We start from the raw sequence: 19,412 nt of genomic DNA, 5'->3' as shown, positions 1-19,412 counted from the left end.
CGTTTTCTTGGGAGAAGGTACGGGAGAGGGTAGTGTTCACCCGCACTTTAAATGTGCGCTCCGCCATAAATTCACGAAGAAAAAGGGGCAGCCAACCTCGAAAGCCCCAAGAGAACAGTGTGCGGAGGATGCCTGTCCTCCAACAGGTATTGTATGCTTTCTCCACATAAAAAAAATATCGCTACTGTTTGGGGTTTCCGGAGAAAATTGGTCATGATATAAGTGGAGAGAGCAACAAGATGGTCAACTGCAGAACGATGCTTTCAGAAACCGCATTGGGCAGGTGTTAAAAGACTGCAGGACTCCAGCCACCAGGCTAAAAGGCAATTCACCATACTCTCCAAAACCTTACATTCACTACTCGTGAGGAAAATGGGACGATATTTAGAGGGGAGATGTTTGTCCTTTCCAGGTTTCTGAACAGGAATGGCGATAGCTTCCCGCCATCGTCTGGGAAAAGTACTGTCAGTCCAAATTCGATTATAAAGGCGAAGGAGGTAACGCACACTATGGTATGATAAATGCAGCAACATTTGTATGTGGATACCATCCGGTCCTAGGGCGGAAGAGCGAGAAGAGGAGAGTGCATGTTGGAGTTCCCGCATGGAGAAAACAGTATTGTAGCTTTCGCGATTTTGAGAGAAGAAAGCAAGAGGTTGCACTTCCGTTGCACGTTTCTTCGTGGGAAACACTGGCGGGTAATTTGAAGCGCTCGAAATCTCAGCAAAGTGTTGACCCAATGAGTTAGAAATTGTGACGGGGTCCACTAACGTATCATGCGCGACAGTGAGCCCAGAGACCGGGGAGAAACTAGGCGCTCCAGATAACCGCCGAATCAGACTCCAAACTTCTGAGGAGGGAGTGAAGGTGTTAAATGTGCTAGTAAAGAAGTCCCAGCTTGTCTTCTTGCTATCGCGGATGATGCGACGGCATCACACATGGAATTGCTTATAGCGGATACAGTTGGCCAAAGTAGGATGATGTCTGAAAACGCGAAGAGCACGTTGCCGCTCACGTATTGGGTCACGGCATGCTTCGTTCCACCAAAGAACTGGGGGGCGCTGGGGCAATTTGGAGGTGCGAGGTACTGAACATTCCGCAGCTGTAAGAATAACATCTGTAATACAAGTGACCTCATTGTCGACGCTAGGAAAGTGACGGTCATCGAATGTCACTAGAGACGAAAAAAGTGTCCAATCAACTTGGGCAAATTTCCAGCGTCTCGGGCGCATATATGTCAGTTGTGGCTGCAATCAAAGGACACATGTAAAGTGGTCACTCGAGTGTGTACCAGCAAGAGCGAACCATTCGAAGCGCCGAGCTAGCGGAACAGTACCAACCGAAAGGTCCAAATGAGAGAAATTTGTTGTGGAGGCAGACAAAAACGTAGGGTCCCCAGTGTTGAGGCAAACAAGATCTGCTTGGTATAAGATGTCTATCAATAGTGAGCCGCGTGGACAAGGATGCGGAGACCCCCAAAACAGGTGGTGGGCATTGAAGTCCCCAACCAGCAAATAGGGGGGGTGGAAGCTGACCAAGAAGATGAGGAGATCAGCTCGTGCCATTGGTGTGGACGATGGAATGTAGACAGTACAAAGAGAGAAGGTGTATCCAGAAAGGGAAAGACAGACAGCGACAGCTTGGAAGGAAGTGTTTAAGGGGATTGGGTGATAATGGAGAGTATCATGGAGAAGAATGATGGGTCCTCCATGTGCTGGAGTGCCTTCAACAGAGGGGAGATCAAATCGGACTGACTGAATAGGGGGGACAACAGAGCGGTCGTGGGAACGCAGCTTTGTTTCCTGAAGACAGAAGATGACCGGCGAGTAGGATCGTAAGAGGATCGACAATTCATCCCAATTGGCTCGAATGCCGTGTATATTCCAATGGATAATGGACATAGGGTGGACAGAAAATGGAAGAATGTGACCAAGGTTGCCCTCAACTCAATGACTGCTCAGAGCTTGCGACTGACAGCGTGGAACAGCATTCAGCCGAAGGCAGAAGATCCTGATCCATAGGTTGTTTGGGAGCAGCTCCAGCCACCAGCGATCGGCCGCCAGCAGTGCGCCTCGGCGACACAGAAGACGGCCAAGGGCAGTTACCGCCAGGCGGTGCTGTAGATGAGACACGCCGTGGTGGAGAAGGAGAGGAACTGGGTTTCTTATTAGCCTTTTTGGAAACAGAACATTGAGCTGAAGGAGGAACTGATGGTTGTGAAGTTGGGGTACATAAAAAATCTTCACGAGTAGGCTCTTTTTTGGAAGCCCGGGTCTCTGATTTTGGGGCTCGAGATTTAGCAGAACCCGATGAAGGGTGAGCCATAGAGTGAGCAGGTGAGAGTGGGGAGGTTGAAGGGGTGATCTTTGCGCTGTCCGATCTGAAGACCGTGGCACTAAAGGTGAGATCACACCTTTTCCTACACTCTGATTTCCTGAATGAGCCGTTCGTCTTTAAAAATGGGGCAATCTCTAGAGGAAGCAGCATGGTCACCCATACAGTTGATGCAACAAGGGGATGGAGGTGGACAAACACCCTCATGGGCATCCTTGCCACACGTAACGCATTTGTCTGGATTGGAACAGGATTGGCTGGTATGATTGAACTGCTGACACCGATAGCAACGCGTAGTGTTTGGGATGTAAGGGCGAACGGAAATTATCTCATAGCCCGCTTTTATGTTCGATGGGAGTTGAACTCTGTCAAATGTCAAGAAGACAGTACGGGTTGGAACCATGTTCGACCACACGTGATGAATTTAAAGTGCGGTGCGCTTCCACCCGGACAGGGAAGGTGTGTAACATTGAAGTATGCAGCAATTTTTGTGCCTAGAGGGCACTGACTGTTTCTAACAACAAGAAGCCATTTCGTAATTGGGAACAAGGCTTTACAAGACCTGCAATTGCGTCAACACCTTTCTGAATAATGAAAGGGTTGACCGTGGAGAAGTCTTGACCTTCGTCAGACCAAGAAACAACAAGGAACAGTGGCAACGATGGAAGAACTGTCTGTGGCTGAGACTAATTGAACTTATGCTTGTGAGCTGACATAGTAGATGATGAGGAAACCATTGCAGAAGTATTCCCCATGATTACCGGCATCTCCGATGGTGCGCCCCTTCCTTGTGGGGGCCCTCTCTGAGGGCACTCCTGCCTTAGATGATTGTTCACACCTCAGGTCACACCTGCCGAGAAACGGACGGAGGGACCAATCGGCACTTTTGGAAGGTATCAGCTCAGGTAATCACTCCTCCATGGGCCTGGCCGTTACCAGGGGGTACTGACGTGTCCTACCTGTCTACCTGGGGCAGGGAATTACGCGTTACCCCATCACCGGCTACGCATGGGAACGCGTGGATCGGCCTTCAGACACGCACAGGGAGGAAAAAAGAGAAAGGGAAAAACAAAGAAAGGGAGAAACAAAGAAAGGGAGAAACAAAGAAAGGGAGAAACAAAGAAAGGGAGAAACAAAGAAAGGGAGAAACAAAGAAAGGGAGAAACAAAGAAAGGGAGAAACAAAGAAAGGGAGAAACAAAGAAAGGGAGAAACAAAGAAAGGGAGAAACAAAGAAAGGGAGAAACAAAGAAAGGGAGAAACAAAGAAAGGGAAAGGAAAGAAAGGGAATGGAAAGAAGAGAGGTCTCAAAACGCCGCAAAAGAGAAAAGGGTGAAGAGTGGAGGTAAGGAAAAGAGAAGGACAAAGGAAGGACAAAGACTTGCCAGCAGAGAAAGTGAAGAAGAGAGACTGTTTTACATTTTAGAGTGTCCGTCTCCGGACGTACGCACAAAATATACTCCGAGAGGGGGAGAAAGGGAAGGAAAGAGGCGGAGCTGAAGGGGGGGGGGGGGCGCGAAGATGGGGGATGGGGAAGGATGCGCCAAAGGGAGGTATGCAGCCCGGAAAGGAAGGAGGGCCACATTAGCTCAGGGTCCCGTGCTCGCTACGCACGTATCCCCAAAAGAGTTGTGGACCCCCTGGGGGAGTGTTTAATTTAATGTGTGATCATTAATGTCTACACCTGATGCAGAAAGGGCTGTGCCTTTTCAAAATGCTGTATGGATGTATATATGCAGCAGAGTACAAACATTTACTGTTCTACTGCAGGTAATTTAGCATATAGAATTACTTCAGTGGTGATCACTGTCTTCCAGAGCACAAAAATCTCTCTTCTCTGACTGAACACTTATAACAAAACTCTGTAGTTCAGATTTGTGACCATATGCTCATGCTAAAGCTGTAGAATTAATCTTAGTAGTGTCTTCGAATCAAACTGTGGTGCATAAATAACAATATAGCACTTTTCTTACCTATAGGTTTCTAAAAGGTTAACTCACATCTTATACATGTAAGAGTAAACCCTATGCTGTAGCTACTGTCTACATACACCTAGGACTGCTGACAACAACACTTATCATAAAGGCTGAATCCTATCCAAACTAACAGCAATGAAAGAAGGTACTACAAGTTGAATATCTGTCAATATATTTCTAAAAACACAGATGATGTGACTTACCGAACGAAAGTGCTGGCAGGTCGATAGACACACAAACATACACACGAAATTCAAGCTTTCGCATTAAACTGTTGCTTCATCAGGAAAGAGGGAAGGAGAAGGAAAGACGAAAGGATGTGGGTTTTAGGGGAGAGGGTAAGGAGTCATTCCAATCCCGGGAGCGGAAAGACTTACCTTAGGGGGGAAAAAAAGAACAGGTATACACTCGCGCGCGCACACACACACACACATATCCATCCACACACACACACACACACACACACACACACACACACACACACACACACACACACACACACACACACACACACACACACACACACACACACACACATATGTGTGTGTGTGTGTGTGTGTGTGTGTGTGTGTGTGTGTTTGTGCGCGCGAGTGTATACCTGTCCTTTTTTCCCCCTAAGGTAAGTCTTTCCGCTCCCGGGATTGGAATGACTCCTTACCCTCTCCCTTAAAACCCACATCCTTTCGTCTTTTCCTCTCCTTCCCTCTTTCCTGATGAAGCAACAGTTTGTTGCGAAAGCTTGAATTTCATGTGTATGTTTGTGTTTGTTTGTGTGTCTATTGACCTGCCAGCACTTTCGTTTGGTAAGTCACATCATCTGTGTTTTTAGATATATTTTTCCCACGTGGAATGTTTCCCTCTATTATATGTCAATATATTTCTGATCATAAAGCATATATCAGACTATGAAATTATATTGTAATTTGATAGATATAAAATCTACTCACCAAAGGCTACAGGAGAACAAAAATATAAAAAAGATTGTACATATGCTATCTTTCAGAGCCAGTGGCTCCTACTCCTGGCAAAAGGGTTGAAAGGGAGGGAAGAGGGGTCAAGCAAAAGGACTGAAGATGTTTAGGAGAAGGGGTAGAGTTCAGAAAAGTCACTACAACCCCAGGTCATGGGAGACTTTCCGGACAGGATGAGAAGGAACAACAGATTGAGGAATGCACTGCATGAGATTTGGAAACTCGGGAGCTTAAAAGTGGAGGCTAGGGTAATAGACGAGACAGAGATTACTGCTAAAACATTGTGCTCGAGTTAATAAGAGTGAAAAGCTAAGTGCATTATATGTAACAGACAGGGGAGGGGGATGGCGAAAAATAGACGGGTCAGAAAATAAAAGGTGTAGAAAACTAAAACAGAGTGGAGAAAATAGTAGTTACTGTGGAGAAATGCTGAGAAGGAAAAAATTAAGGTAAATTAAGGCCAGGTGGGTCATGATAACCAAAGACATATTGTAATGCTAGTTCCCACCAGCAGAGTTCTGAGAAACTGGTATCTGTGAGGGAAGAATCCAGATGGCATATGTGGTGAAACAGGCACTGAGGTCATAAATGTCATGTTGTAGAGCATACTCTGCAACAGGATATTGTGCACTGCCAGTATAAACCTTTTGCCTATGCCCATTCATCCTAACCGATAACTTGGTGGTAGTCATGCCGACGTAAAAGGCCGAACAGAGTTTACATAACAACTGGTATATGACATGTCATTTCACAGGCGGCTTTCCCTCCAATCCATATTTTTATCCAACCAATTGCATCATATTGTCAAAAATTGATAATTTTGTTATTAGACCACAAAATTAGTATGACAGTTTTGTATAAATAGAAGACTCTTCTTCAAAACTGACAAATGTACTGAATCTTTCTCTACAACATGTAATTTAGCTAACGTTACAAACAGAGATTTCAGTTTAATAAATAACTCACCATAATTGAACTGACTGTTTTGTTTCTCACAGTTTATTATATTAAATGTATAAACAACATCAGTTTCCATTCCACTTATTTCAAAATAGAACCACTGATGATGCTTATTTGAGTTAACATCAGGCATGAGAATCAAGTCGTATTCACGGAGACCAACCTGCAATAAACAAGACAATGTACAAAATAGAACTTAACAGTTAATGATACCAGGGTCATATATTGTATTATATACCTGAATAGCTTTTCTAAGGTTTCCACTTTCAAACCTTGACTCAAAAATCAAGTGACGTTTCTCAGGTTCGCCACTTCCCAAGTGTCTCTCATCCATATTGAAAAGGACCCTGTTAGTGAAAGTCACAATAATTAATACTTATTGAACAAAAATATTTCACCATAGTTTGTAATGACAATTCAATGATGATATATCATTTCAAATTTCTCTATCAGTAGTCTCACTTTTCACTTGCGTTTATCAATCTATGAGATGGATCCACTGAAGACCAACTATCCAAATCATAAACAACTTTGTTCATGACTTGATTTGGATGAAGACCTCTCTCCACACAGTTTAAAAGTTTGCTCCTAAAAAGGAAAACAGAACTGTATGAAAAAGGTCTGGAAATATAGATCAATAATCTGCCATGATGCCAATTACATACCTACATGTTCTTCTGTCCTTTATATTCAAGGGCTCTAGCTTCCCTGAACCTTCACTACCCATCATATCAGGATATGCCACTTTAACAAATGGTAGCACACTGCTGACTCTTGACGCAATCACAGAATATGCATAATGGAAAGTAGAGTAATTAGGAATGTTTTCAAATACTGTAAGGCCTTTTATCATTTCTCTGCTACTAGCCAAACTTCTGTAAAAATTTCAGTATACAAAATAAATAATGAATCACTTATGTAACAGCGTTTCATTATTATATGGGCTTGCTTACCTACAAATGCATGCTTTACCTTCCATTTGGAGTCTGAGCAACATCCTTTTTCAACATCAAATTATTTTGTGAAATTAACGTAGAGCTTCTTTCACTAATATTTTCACCTCCTCCATCCATAGGAAAACTTTTCCCTTGTATACACTGATCCTTATTTTCATTTCTGGTAGAACAGCTCGAGTTCTGTGACTGGGAAGCTCCTGTATATGCAGTAGATGAAAAATTGAGTGTGTTTTCTGTCAAATTGAATTCCATGACTTTCTTCTTTAGATCACTTTCTCCCATCAATGCATCAAAGGAACAACTTTTCTTAAGTGTTATTTCCCTGTTTCCAGAATTGCATTTCATTTTGGTGCAAACACAAGGCCCTTTCAGCTCTCGGAAAAATGATTCATACCTAAAAGAAAACCCATAATAATTGCCATATTAATGACGTAGCACATCAAAAGGACATGTAAATAATGGTATGTATAGTTATTCACATTTACAGACTTCACTACAGATTTACCATTTCAGCTGCATTCAATGCTGATTAAAATAAATATAACACATTTCTATATTCTATTGTGCCTTTGCTCTATCTAAAGAAAATTTACATTTTCTTATACTCATATAAAAATACTTTAGTCATGTCATATGTTGATCAGCAACAGCTGGAGCTACCACGAAGGGCGTTTGAAAAGTCTGCAAAAATAAAAACTACTTACATTTTTGGGGTAAACCTTTTTTATTTTTTGACATAGTCTCCTTTTAGACTTATACTCTTCATCCAACACTGTTCTAATTTGTTGATCTCTTTTGAATAATAGGAATTGTCCATTCTTCAAAATAGCTATTAGTTGCTGCAATTACCTCCTCATTTGAATAAAATCTTTGTGCCGCCAGCCATTGCTTCAAATTGGGGAACAAATAGTAGTCTGAGGGAGCCAAGTCTGGAGAACAGGGGGCATGTGAAATGAGTTGGAATCCTATTTCCAATAATTTTGTGAGCATAACTGCTGAGGTGTGTGCTGGTGCATTGTCGTGATGGCAAAGGACTTTTTTGCGGTCCAATCGCCGGCGTTTTTCTTGCAGCTTGGTTTTCAAACGGTCCAATAACGATGAATAATATGCACCTGTAATAGTTTTACCCTTTTCCAGATAGTTGATGAGGATTATCCCTTGCAAATCCCAAAAGACAGTTGCCATAACCTTGCCAGCCGAAGGAATGGTCTTCGCCTTTTTTCGTGCAGATTCTCCCTTGGTAACCCATTGTTTAGATTGTTGTTTAGTCTCAAGGGGTATAGTAATGTATCCACTTTTCATCCACAGTGACAAAACAATGCTTAAAGTCCTGCGGATTCTTCCTGAACAGCTGCAAACCATTTTTGTAACACTTCACATGATTCCGTTTTTGGTCAAGCGTGAGCAATTGCAGAACCCATCTTGCGGATAGTTTTCTCATGTCCAAATGTTTAAGCAAAAATTGTGTACCCATTCATTTGAGATACCCACAGCACTAGCAATCTCAAGCACCTTAACTCTTCTGTCGTCCATCACCATATCATGGATTTTATCAATGATTTTTGGCGTCGTAACCTCCACAGGGCGTCCAGAACGTTCAGCATCACTTGTGCCCATATGGCCACTCCTAAAATTTTGTAACCACTTATAAACTGTTGTAATCAAAGGTGCAGAGTCACCGTAATGTTTATCAAGCTTCTCTTTAGTCTCCTGAGGCATTTTGCCTTTCATAAAGTAATGTTTAATCACCACACTAAATTCTTTTTCATCCAGTTTATGACAATCACTCAACTTCCTTGATTCACACGAATGCCAAACACAAGAAATAGACCAATGTGTGTGCGTTCTTTCCAAAGATGCTACTGACTAAATATGACCTCAGTACATGCTGGTGGTGCCATCTCTTGGACTTTGCACGGACTTTTCAAATGCCCTTTGTTGTTTGTTACTTCTGGTTTAGTATTTGAGTTGTTGAATATTCATGATACATCAAAACTGTGTGCCTGGGCAGGTTTTGAAACAGGATTCTTGTCTATCTTCTACCATATGGTTGACTGTCTTGCAAAGATAATATGATAGCTTAAAAAAGAGTTTGGTATGAAATAAAATATTAAAATATGTAGTTGTGGACCAAAGCTTGTCTTAATCTGTGAAGGAAAAACAGACTGCTGACCTGGAACAGTACTGTCCATGAAAACCAGGTGACTGGGTTTCAGTCTCATATGTACTTTTCAGACTTCCTGAAAATTCAATAACCCACTCATGTTTTGGGCATAATACTTTGAAACTACTTGGTACTTTGTGCGATAACTATCACACAAATGATTTGTAAGTGATCTATGTAGATTGATTCCACTTCCCCAGTATTCTACCAATAAATCGAAGTCTACCACCTGCTTTACCTGTGACTGAACCTATGTGATCATTCCATTTCATATCCCTACAAAGAGTTACACAAAGTTATTTGTATGATTTGGCCAATTCCAACAGTGACTCACTGATGCCATAGTCACAGGATACTACATTTTTTCATTTTGCGAAGCGCAAAATTTACATTTCTGAACATTTAGAGCAAGTTGCCAATCTCTGCATCAAGATCTGACAATATTTATGCTAGTTCTTTTATATAGTACTTCATTGTAGATAACTGCATCATCTGCACAAATCCAAATTTTACTATTGTCTGCAAGGTCATTAATATACAACATGAACAGAAAGGGTCCCAACACACATCCCTGGGGCTCACCCAATGTTATTTCTACATCTGACAATGACACTCCATCCAAGATAACACGTTGTATCTTCACTACCAAAAAGGCCTCAATCCAGTCACAAATTTCACTTGGTACCCCATATGATTGTACTTTTGACAATAAGCATGTGCGCGATACTGAGTCAAATGCTTTTTGGAAATCAAGAAACACTGCATCTACTAGCTTGCATTAATCCATAGCTTTCATATGTCACATGAGTAAAGTGCGAGTTAGGTTTCACATGATTTATGTTTTCAAAATGTTAGCACTGATGAGGTAATTCTGCTTAAGATACCTCATTATGCTTGAGCTCACAATATGTTCTAAGATTCTACAACAAAAAGATGTCAAGGCTACTAGATGGTAATTTTGTCGATTACTTCTAATATCCTTCTTGTAGGCGGATGTGAGTTGTGCCTTTTTTTGAAGCACTGGGTGTGGTTATTTGTTCAAGGGATGCACGATAGATTACAGACAGAAGATGGGCTAACTCAGCTGCAAATATAGTATAGAATCTGACAGGGAATCCATCAGGCCTGGAGCTTTGTTCAGTTTTAATGATTTCATCTGGCTTTCAGCACCACTGGCACTAACACTTATTTCATTCATCTCTTCAGTGGCACAAGAATCAAATTGGGGCAATTCTCCTGGGTTTTCCTTTGTAAAGGAACATTTGGAAATGGAATTATGCATTTCAGCTTTTGTTTTGGTACCCTCAATTACAGTTCCTGTCTCATTCACTAGGAACTGCACATTAACTTTGGTGCCACTAACAGCCTTTACAAATGAGCAGAATTTCTTTGGGTTCTGTGAAAGATCACTTGATAATATTCTGCTATGCCAGTCACTGAAAGCATCATGCATTGCACTCTTGACAGCCAAAAGCATTTCATCCAGCATCTCTCTATCTGCAGCCCTACACTTTTTTTTTACACCTATTTATGGTGACTGTAGACTATGGTGGCTCCCTCCCATTATGAACTGTTCTACTGGGTACATATCTATCCAGTGTATGATCAACTTTTCCTTTAAACTTGAGCCAGCATACCTCTAAATGCTCCTGCACTGTGCTGAAAGTTTCAAGTTCAACAGTGAGATATGACACTACTGACTTTTTATCTAGTTTACTAAACATATATGGCAGACTTCACCATGCTACACAACGAATGTTGTTCACATCTATGATTGATTCAAGAAAAGAAGGAAGCTGTAAGTTTAGTAATCTGCTGTGCTGCTTAAAGAATATACAGTGTGTAAATGAAAAGAAGTTGCTGAAGCAGTTTTTTGGAAAATATTTGACTTTACACACAAAAGAGCTGAAAATCAAAGGTTTTGGATTCACATGCTTTTTTTCTATGCAGTTGTTCTGAAATTATTCAAATCAGCTGGATGTCACTTAAGTGACTTTGCATGTCCCTAAGCAGTACTGGGGAAAGGGGAGCCCCATTTCTGGCGAATCTCCATATCACTGAGAAGTGAGATAGTTTTACCTGCCACCCAATTCTGCTGTGACAATTCTAGAGGCATTCAAAGAAAGTCTACATCAGTAGCACAAATACTCAGATTATACAATACTAGATAGAGGCAACTTTAACCTACTGAATATAGTCAGTGCTGTCAATGGATTCATGTCTATGGTTCAGACAGACAGTTGTGCACAGTACTTTTGAACATGTTTTCTGAAAACTGTCTTGCACAGCTAGTTTGGAAGCCCATATGCAAAGGAAGTATCTTTGGCATCTTAGCTACATGTAGGCTGGACCACATCGACAATGTAAGTAGAAAAACAGGATTAATCCTGATGTCATTATAGCAACTATGGTTATGAGAATTGTTGAATCATTTAAGAAGGCTATGGGAGTACTACTTCTAGAAACAACAGATAAGAAGTTATTAGCGTCTCACTTAGACAGTGAACACACATCACTTAGTTCCAGTAAGATGGTCATAGACGAATTATGGACAAAGTTTAAGCAGGTTGTAAATCATAGTCTGGAGAAGTACGTGCTGAGTAAGTGGATAACGGATGGAAAAGACGCACCATGGATTAATACTGAGATTCGGAAAATGCTGAGGAAGTAGGGGCTGTTGCAATCTCTGTTCACAACAGAATGCGCAAATGATGACAAGCAATGTGTGTGTCTGTGAAAAGATCTATGCACAAAGCGTACAACTGCTACCACCATCATACCTTAGCAAAAGATCTGGAAGACAACCCAACAAAATTCTGGTCCTATGGAAAATCGTTAAGTGGATCTAATGCTCTCATCCACTCATTTGTAGATCAGTCTGGCATGGCAGTTGAAGACAGCAAAACAAAAGCTGAAGTTTTAAATTTCATGTTCAACATATAGTTCACACAGGGGAATCATACAAACATATGGTATTTTGACCATTGAACTGACTCCCACACAGATGACATAGTAATAGGCATCAGTTTGAACATGTTTTCAGTTTGAATACAATTAATTCTTGAGACCGAGAAACTGATGTCCAGAAATCAGGATCGTTTTAGGAAATATCGCTCGTGCAATGCTCAGGTTGTCCATTTCTCACATGATATACTGCGAACTATGGATGAGGGGCAATAGACTGATTCCATATTTCTAGATATCCGGAAAGCATTTGACACAGTGCCACAATGCAAGCTGTTAAAGGAGGTACGAGCATATGGAACTGGTTCACAGAAATGCGAGTTGCTCAAAGACTTCGTAAGTTATAGAATCCAGCATGCTGTCCTCAATGCAGTGTTCAATAAGAGACAAGGATATTGTCGGGAGTGCCCCAGGGACATGTGACAAGACCACTATAATTCTCTATATACATAAATGATTTGGCAGACAGGGTGGGCAACAATCTGTGGTTGTTTGCTGATGATGCTGTAGTGTATAGGAGTGTTGAAGTTGAGCGATTGTACGAATATATAAGATGACTTGGACAAAATTTCTAGTTGGTGTGATGAAAGATATACTATGTGATCTAAAGTATCCGGACACACCCAAAAACATATGTTTTTCATATTAGGTGCATTGTGCTGCCACCTACTGCCAGGTACTCCATATCAGTGACCTCAGTAGTCATTAGACATCACGAGAGAGCAGAATGGGGTGCTCCGTGGAACTCACGGACTTTGAACGTCATCAGGTGATTGGGTGTCACTTCTGTCATACGTCTGTATGTGAGATTTCCACATTCCTAAACATCCCTAGGTCCACCGTGATAGTGAAGTGGAAACGTGAAGGGACAAGTACAGCACAAAAGAGTACAGGCCGACCTCGTCTGATGACTGACAGAGACCACTGACAGTTGAAGAGGGTCGTAATGTGTAATAGGCACACATCTATCCAGACCACCAAACTGGAATTCCAAACTGCATCACTATCCACTGCAAGTACTATGACAGTTAGGTGGGCGGTGAGAAAACTTGGATTTCATGGTTGAGTGGCTGCTCATTTGGAGGTGATGGTGTTATGGTGTGGTCATGTCATAAGCCACACATCAAAATGCCAAATGACATTTTGCTTGGTGTAAGGTGCGTAAACATTGGACAATTGAACAGTGGAGAAACATTGTGTGGAGTGATGAATCACTGTACACAATGTGGCGATATGATGGCAGGGTGCGTGTATGGCGAATGCCTGGTGAATGTCATCTGCCAGTGTCTGTAGTGCCAAAAGTAAAATTTGGAGGTGATGGTGTTATGGTGTGGTCATGTTTTTCATGGAGGGAGCTTGCACCCCTTGTTTTGCATGTCACTATCACAGCAAAGGCCTACATTGATGTTTTAAGCACCTTCTTGCTTGCCAGTGTTGAAGAGCAATTTGGGAATGGCGATTGCATCTTTCAACATGATCAACCACTTGTTCATAATACACAGCCTGTGGTGCAGTGGTTGCACAACAACATCATCCCTGTAATGGACTGGCCTGCACAGAGTCCTGACCTGAATCCTATAGAACACCTTTGGGATATTTTGGAAAGCCAACTTTGTGCCAGGCCTCACTAACCGACATCGATACCTCTCCTCAGTGCAGCACTCCATGAAGAATGGGCTGCCATTCTCAAAGAAACCTTACAGCACCTGACTGAACATATGCCTGCAAGAGTAAAAGCTGTCCTCAAGGCTAAGGGTGGACCAACACCATACTAAATTCCAGCATTACCACCATGAACTTTTAAGTAAATTGCAGCTAGGTGTTCGGATACTTTTGATAAATAATGTATACATTAATGCAGATGAGTAGGAAAAACAAATCCATAATGTTCAGATACGGCACTAGCAGTGTTCTTCACACAAACACATTGTTTAAATATCTGGGTATAATGTTGCAAGGAGATATGCACTGCAATGAGAATATGAAGAATGTGGTAGTGAAGGCAAATGGTCAACTTCAATAATAAGATGGGCTCCTAAGATTTGTTACTATTGTGCGTGTCATGTAAGGCGGCGGCCCAATATTCAGGCTTTCTGCGCATCGCCCTCCGCTAGCCACTGGCAGCCAACATTCTTTTTCAGAGCGGCTAGCAGAGAGTTACAGCTAGAGAGCGAGAATCTCGCTCCTACACGCTGTGCTGTTGCTGCACTTCGTGACCACCAAATTATTCATTCTACTATCAATTATTTTGTTTCTTTTTTTCTTGCAGCAGTATAGCTGTGAATGTGTATCTTGTAAATATTTAACTGCAATTTTTTTTTAAAAAGGTCAGGTGACAGCAATAAAAGTGAAGTGCTTCACAAGCAGGCAAGGCAAATTATTTACCACATTTATAACTTTTTCAAATGTGAATTTAAAAGCAGGTCTCTGCAGTTGACATTGGAAAACACAAGAACAGACTCCAGAACCATGTGGTGTCAGCAAGAGAATTGTAAAGAGACCTGTAAATGAAAGTGTCAGAGCTGTAGGAACCGTAGAAACAGTTGGTTTCCTGTCGCATGGAAAGCACTGAAATCGCAAGGAACCTGTAACACAAACGGATAGTTTTAACAACAATATTTTAAAGTGCTCCATGTGAATCATGAATGCCCGACATAACAAAAATGTGTTACAGTTATGTAGGCTTCAATGGTAAGCACTTCGTCAGGTAATGAATTTTAAAAGATGTTGGTTCCAGATGTGTTAAGAAGAGAGCTTTTAGTTCAATGAAGTGACATAGGTGCAGCATGAACTATATCCCATATCAAGATTCACGATACAAGATAAGGAGGTAGTTCAACAGTGTATTACCTTGATGAAAGATGGGTCAATTAGAATCATTCCAGTCTGCTGGAAAATGAGTGATGGTATTGGTGGTTTTAAAATTCTCATACCGATAGGTTCTCAGATAATTACTCTGCATGCTGACTCTTCTTCTGGTTGTATTTCTAAGAATAAACTTGTATTTACATGCAAGAAAAACAGCAGTGATTACCATTCTGCAATGAACACTGTCAGTTTCATGATGCGATTCACAATTCCTGTCTATCTTGTTTCAAAATCAGTCATTGCCAGTTCTAATTCAACTATTATATAGAAAACATCAAGTACAAATACCAGAAAAGTGGGTATTTTTCCCCAGCTAAAAAAAAAAACCAAACTTGTGCCAATCTCCTGCAGCTCGTTAATTTATACTGTACAACTCATGTGACAGAACGTACAAACTTGACTTCCTTGCACACGAACTGGATCACACAGTTTTGCGCTTACCCACATATCACTGTCATTGTAGTCTCATGAAATTCATTTGGGCATTTCAGAGCTATGTGCAAGAAAAAACAAAACATTCAAGATAACATACAGTGAATTGCTTGTGCATGAGGCAGTAGACAATGAGGCAACAGACAACATCCCACCGGTAGTGTGGGCACTGTGTGTGGCATGTTGAAAAGCTTCATAAAGAAGAATTTGACAGGAAAGTCATGATGGATATAAGCCTTGAACATATTATCGTAAATTTAAAATCAGATTGTTCGGAAACAGACTCAAATAGAAGTGACGATGGTATTACAATGTAGACTTTGGAACAAAGTAATAATATTTCTTAGTTTTAAAGACTCGTGGTTTAAAAGCTATGTTTGTTAACATATCAGTTGCATGCATAATAATGAGAACTCCCTAGCCTTTTAGATTGGGACTTTGTATCCTTTCAATTATGCAGACTATAATGTTCAACATATTGCCCAAGGAGAAGTTAAGCTTCTCCCACCATGTTGTAAACCTCCGTCATTTTCAAGGAAAGAACTGGATAAGGCCCCAAAATGACAGTAAGTGCTACTTGTCGAGATATCAATGGTTTTTGATGTTATCGGTCAGATTCCCTGGAGTTATTCACAGATGATGGTTAATTGTTTGCTTGTCTCTCACTGTAATATCGAACGTATTAGTTTACACTCATAATGCCCATTAACAATGACTGACCATTTTTATGATAGTCTTTTCTACCATTAATTCTTTTTACACGCGGTGATTACACCTACCATCAAACACACACACCCCTTAAATATTTTTAAAAATTCTATTGAGCAGAAGTAGTTGTCAAGCAAACATAATGATTTCGGTTTGTGCTTGAAGTTAATTTTGTTGTGTATTAAATTTTTACTTATAATGCAGTTTAAATCACAATAAATGGTAATTATTGCAAGCAGTTTCAATGTCGTTTTGAGAAAAATTGTACTTCACGTCTTCACAAAGCTGTGTCAGCTGTTCTCGCCTCCCGACATCACGCAGAGTACCTGTGGAGCAGTGGGCACGTCGTCGTCAACACATGAATTAATATTTCTCTCCTGACGATTTGTCAAAATTGGTTTTAATATTTATTATTCCCTTATTATTCCCCTCATCGATTTGAATGTATAATACAATGTAACTTAGGCAAACGAGCCTGACTGTCATCCACAGCAATGCATTTCAGCAATGTGGACTTCGTTTGCCCGCTCTCTGCTGCCGCGCATATGTAGTTCTCATCCCCCCATACTTCCTTTCCACTCTGCCTCTATGCGCAGAAGTGCCATCCCAGGTGGCGCGGGTTTCAGTAGGTTCGAACAACATGCCAGTATTAGAGAGATGCTTCATCGACTGAAGAGATGAGAGCTCAGATGGAGACATATAGACAGTCCTCTTCCCTAGCTCTGTTTGTTAGTGGAACAGGAAAGGAAATTACTGGAAGTGGTATGGGGTACATTCCACTACACGCCATACTGTGGATTGCGGGGATTGCTATGTAGATGTAAATGTAGAAGTGAATGTTAGGTTAAAAGGCAGAGTGAAAAAAGTGACCCAGCCAGGATTGGATCCTAAAACAACATGCTCTACTGCTAGATCACCACATCAGATCCAAGTCTGGTCATGCCTGCTGCTCTCTCAAGTCACTGCTGCTCTCTCTCTAGTTACGGCGACAGTCACTAGGTGATAATCTTATTGTTTTCACAACGTAGCTTTAATTTTCCATAATCAGACAATTTGTATGAAATATTTATGAATAATATATAAAAATCTTCCTTGTGAATCAGTGTATCTGTCAGTCAAAACTGTATCAAAATCCCTATAGCAGTTTCTGAGATTATTGTGTTCTAAATTAATCGTTGAACTATGTCACTGCCTTACATAGCTGATGATCTGCTAGCATGGCATTACTTCTACTTGAAAGCAGTTTTGCCACATTGTAGGTACACATTAATATTTAAAAGAAGAAGACGAAGAAGAAGAAGACTAGAGAAAAAATTGTAAGACTTGCTAGGAAAAATAGATTAAAACAATAGTTCCTTGCAGTAAAGTTTGTCAAATTTGGATTAAAATAGATGATACTGACCAATCTCAGTATTTTAAAAGCACTGGTTTTGATTCCAATAGTTAGCAGTACGTATCATCATAATATGAGCAAAAAATCTATTATCATACAAACTTCGAAGGGTTGTACACTTACTGCTTCAAATCATCTGCTTCACGCAATGCTGATCGAGGAACATAATCAGAACTTTTGTTTTCTGGCAGTTCCTTCAAATTCTCTTCCTGGGTCACACCATCATCATCATCCTCCGGAAACTCCTCAGTGCTTTCATCTTCGGAGTCGGGGCTTGTTTCACGAGACGAACCACCTGAAACAACACATATCTGAAGCAACAGACAACCAAGATTCTACAGCAGTTATCAATTACTACATGGGCACTAAACAGTTGCATTCCCAATTTAAAGGCCAGTAATAAAGGAAATGTACTGCAGAGCAAGAGGACAAAATGTTGCTGTTTTTTTTTTCAGTGCAGGTTGGATGCAGCTCACCACACAAGTTTTCTGACAAGTCTTTTTGTACCTGCTGCACCATTATCCATTTGCATTTCTTACTGTATTTAAACCTTTGTTTCCCTTTACAACCTCCTCCCCAGTCCTTATCCCATTTTCCTGCATAACTGAGGTGACTGTTTTGAGGCCTTAGAATGTGTCCTACGAACTGATTGGTCCATTTAAGCAAGTTTGAATCTGAACTTGATATCAGATTTATCCATCTATTTTCAATATCATTCTCTGGCATCTCATTTCAAAAGCTTCTATTTTCTCCTTATGTCTCCTATTCATCAGCCACATTTAACTCCCGTATACGGCTACACTCCAGACGAATACTCTCAGAAAAAGGTTTCATACGTAATACTTAAATTTATATCTGATGTTTAAATATTTCTCTTTTACAGAAATGATTTCTTTGTTGTAGCCAGTCTGTATTTTATATTCTCTCTACTTTGGCCATCATCAGTATTTTGATGCCTAAATTGTTGATGTTTATCTTACAATCTCTTCTCAAGTCACTATACAAGCCATTCATTTGTTCTTCCCCATCATTTGCCATCTCTGATCAAATTAAAATGTTGTAGGTAAACCTCAAAGATTTTATCTTTTCTCCCTGAACATTACTTCCCTTTCCAAATTTCTCCTGGTTGCCTTTACTGCTCATTCAGTGTACAAATTGATCATCATCTGGGATAGGGAACAACTCTGTGTCAGTACCCTCTCAACTATTGCTTCCCTTTCAAGTCCTTTAGTATTTATAATTGCAAACTGATTTCTGTAGAAGTTGTAGATAACTTTTTGCTTCCTGTAATTTAGTCCTTGTGCCTTCATAATTCCAAACAGTTACTACCAGCCCAAACTGTTTAGAGATTTCTCCAAATCTACAAATGTTATAAACATAGGTTTGTCTTTCTTCAATCTATCTTGTAAGATTAGTCACAGGTTCAGTAACTCTTCACATATTCCAGCATTTCTTTGGAACCCAACCTGATCTTCCCCAAGTCTGGCTTCCACTAGTATTTCCATTTCTATATAAATAATTTTTGGTAGTATTTTGGAACCATCTTGTCCACTCATAATATATCTCTCATCTCATCTACTTCTTTATTTTATTTTTAATTTTCCTGTATGCAACATTTATATTTACCATAATTATGAATGCTTTTTCAGCTTTGCATTTATGCTCTACCTCGCCTTACCATTTTGCA

General features: G+C 40.7%; 1 protein-coding gene across 5 annotated transcripts in view; it reads right to left on the bottom strand.

Annotated features, from left to right (window-relative positions):
- The window catches only part of LOC126262566 (cytosolic carboxypeptidase 1-like), a 524,760-nt gene that overhangs the window by 338,447 nt on the left and 166,901 nt on the right, over positions 1-19,412 (bottom strand). For all 5 annotated transcript variants that reach the window (XM_049959267.1, XM_049959269.1, XM_049959270.1 and 2 more), the window contains exons 10-15: positions 17,849-18,020; positions 7,213-7,590; positions 6,906-7,115; positions 6,703-6,828; positions 6,479-6,587; positions 6,247-6,403 (exon numbers count right to left, since the gene is read on the bottom strand). In XM_049959267.1, coding sequence (XP_049815224.1) covers positions 6,247-6,403; positions 6,479-6,587; positions 6,703-6,828; positions 6,906-7,115; positions 7,213-7,590; positions 17,849-18,020 — 1,152 coding nt within the window. The remainder of the gene's footprint in view (positions 1-6,246; positions 6,404-6,478; positions 6,588-6,702; positions 6,829-6,905; positions 7,116-7,212; positions 7,591-17,848; positions 18,021-19,412) is intronic.

Source organism: Schistocerca nitens, chromosome 6 (assembly GCF_023898315.1).
Source record: "Schistocerca nitens isolate TAMUIC-IGC-003100 chromosome 6, iqSchNite1.1, whole genome shotgun sequence".
NCBI classification, from domain to species: domain Eukaryota; kingdom Metazoa; phylum Arthropoda; class Insecta; order Orthoptera; family Acrididae; genus Schistocerca; species Schistocerca nitens.
Note: the sequence above shows the minus strand (reverse complement) of the source record. Positions and strands in the feature narration are given on the sequence as shown.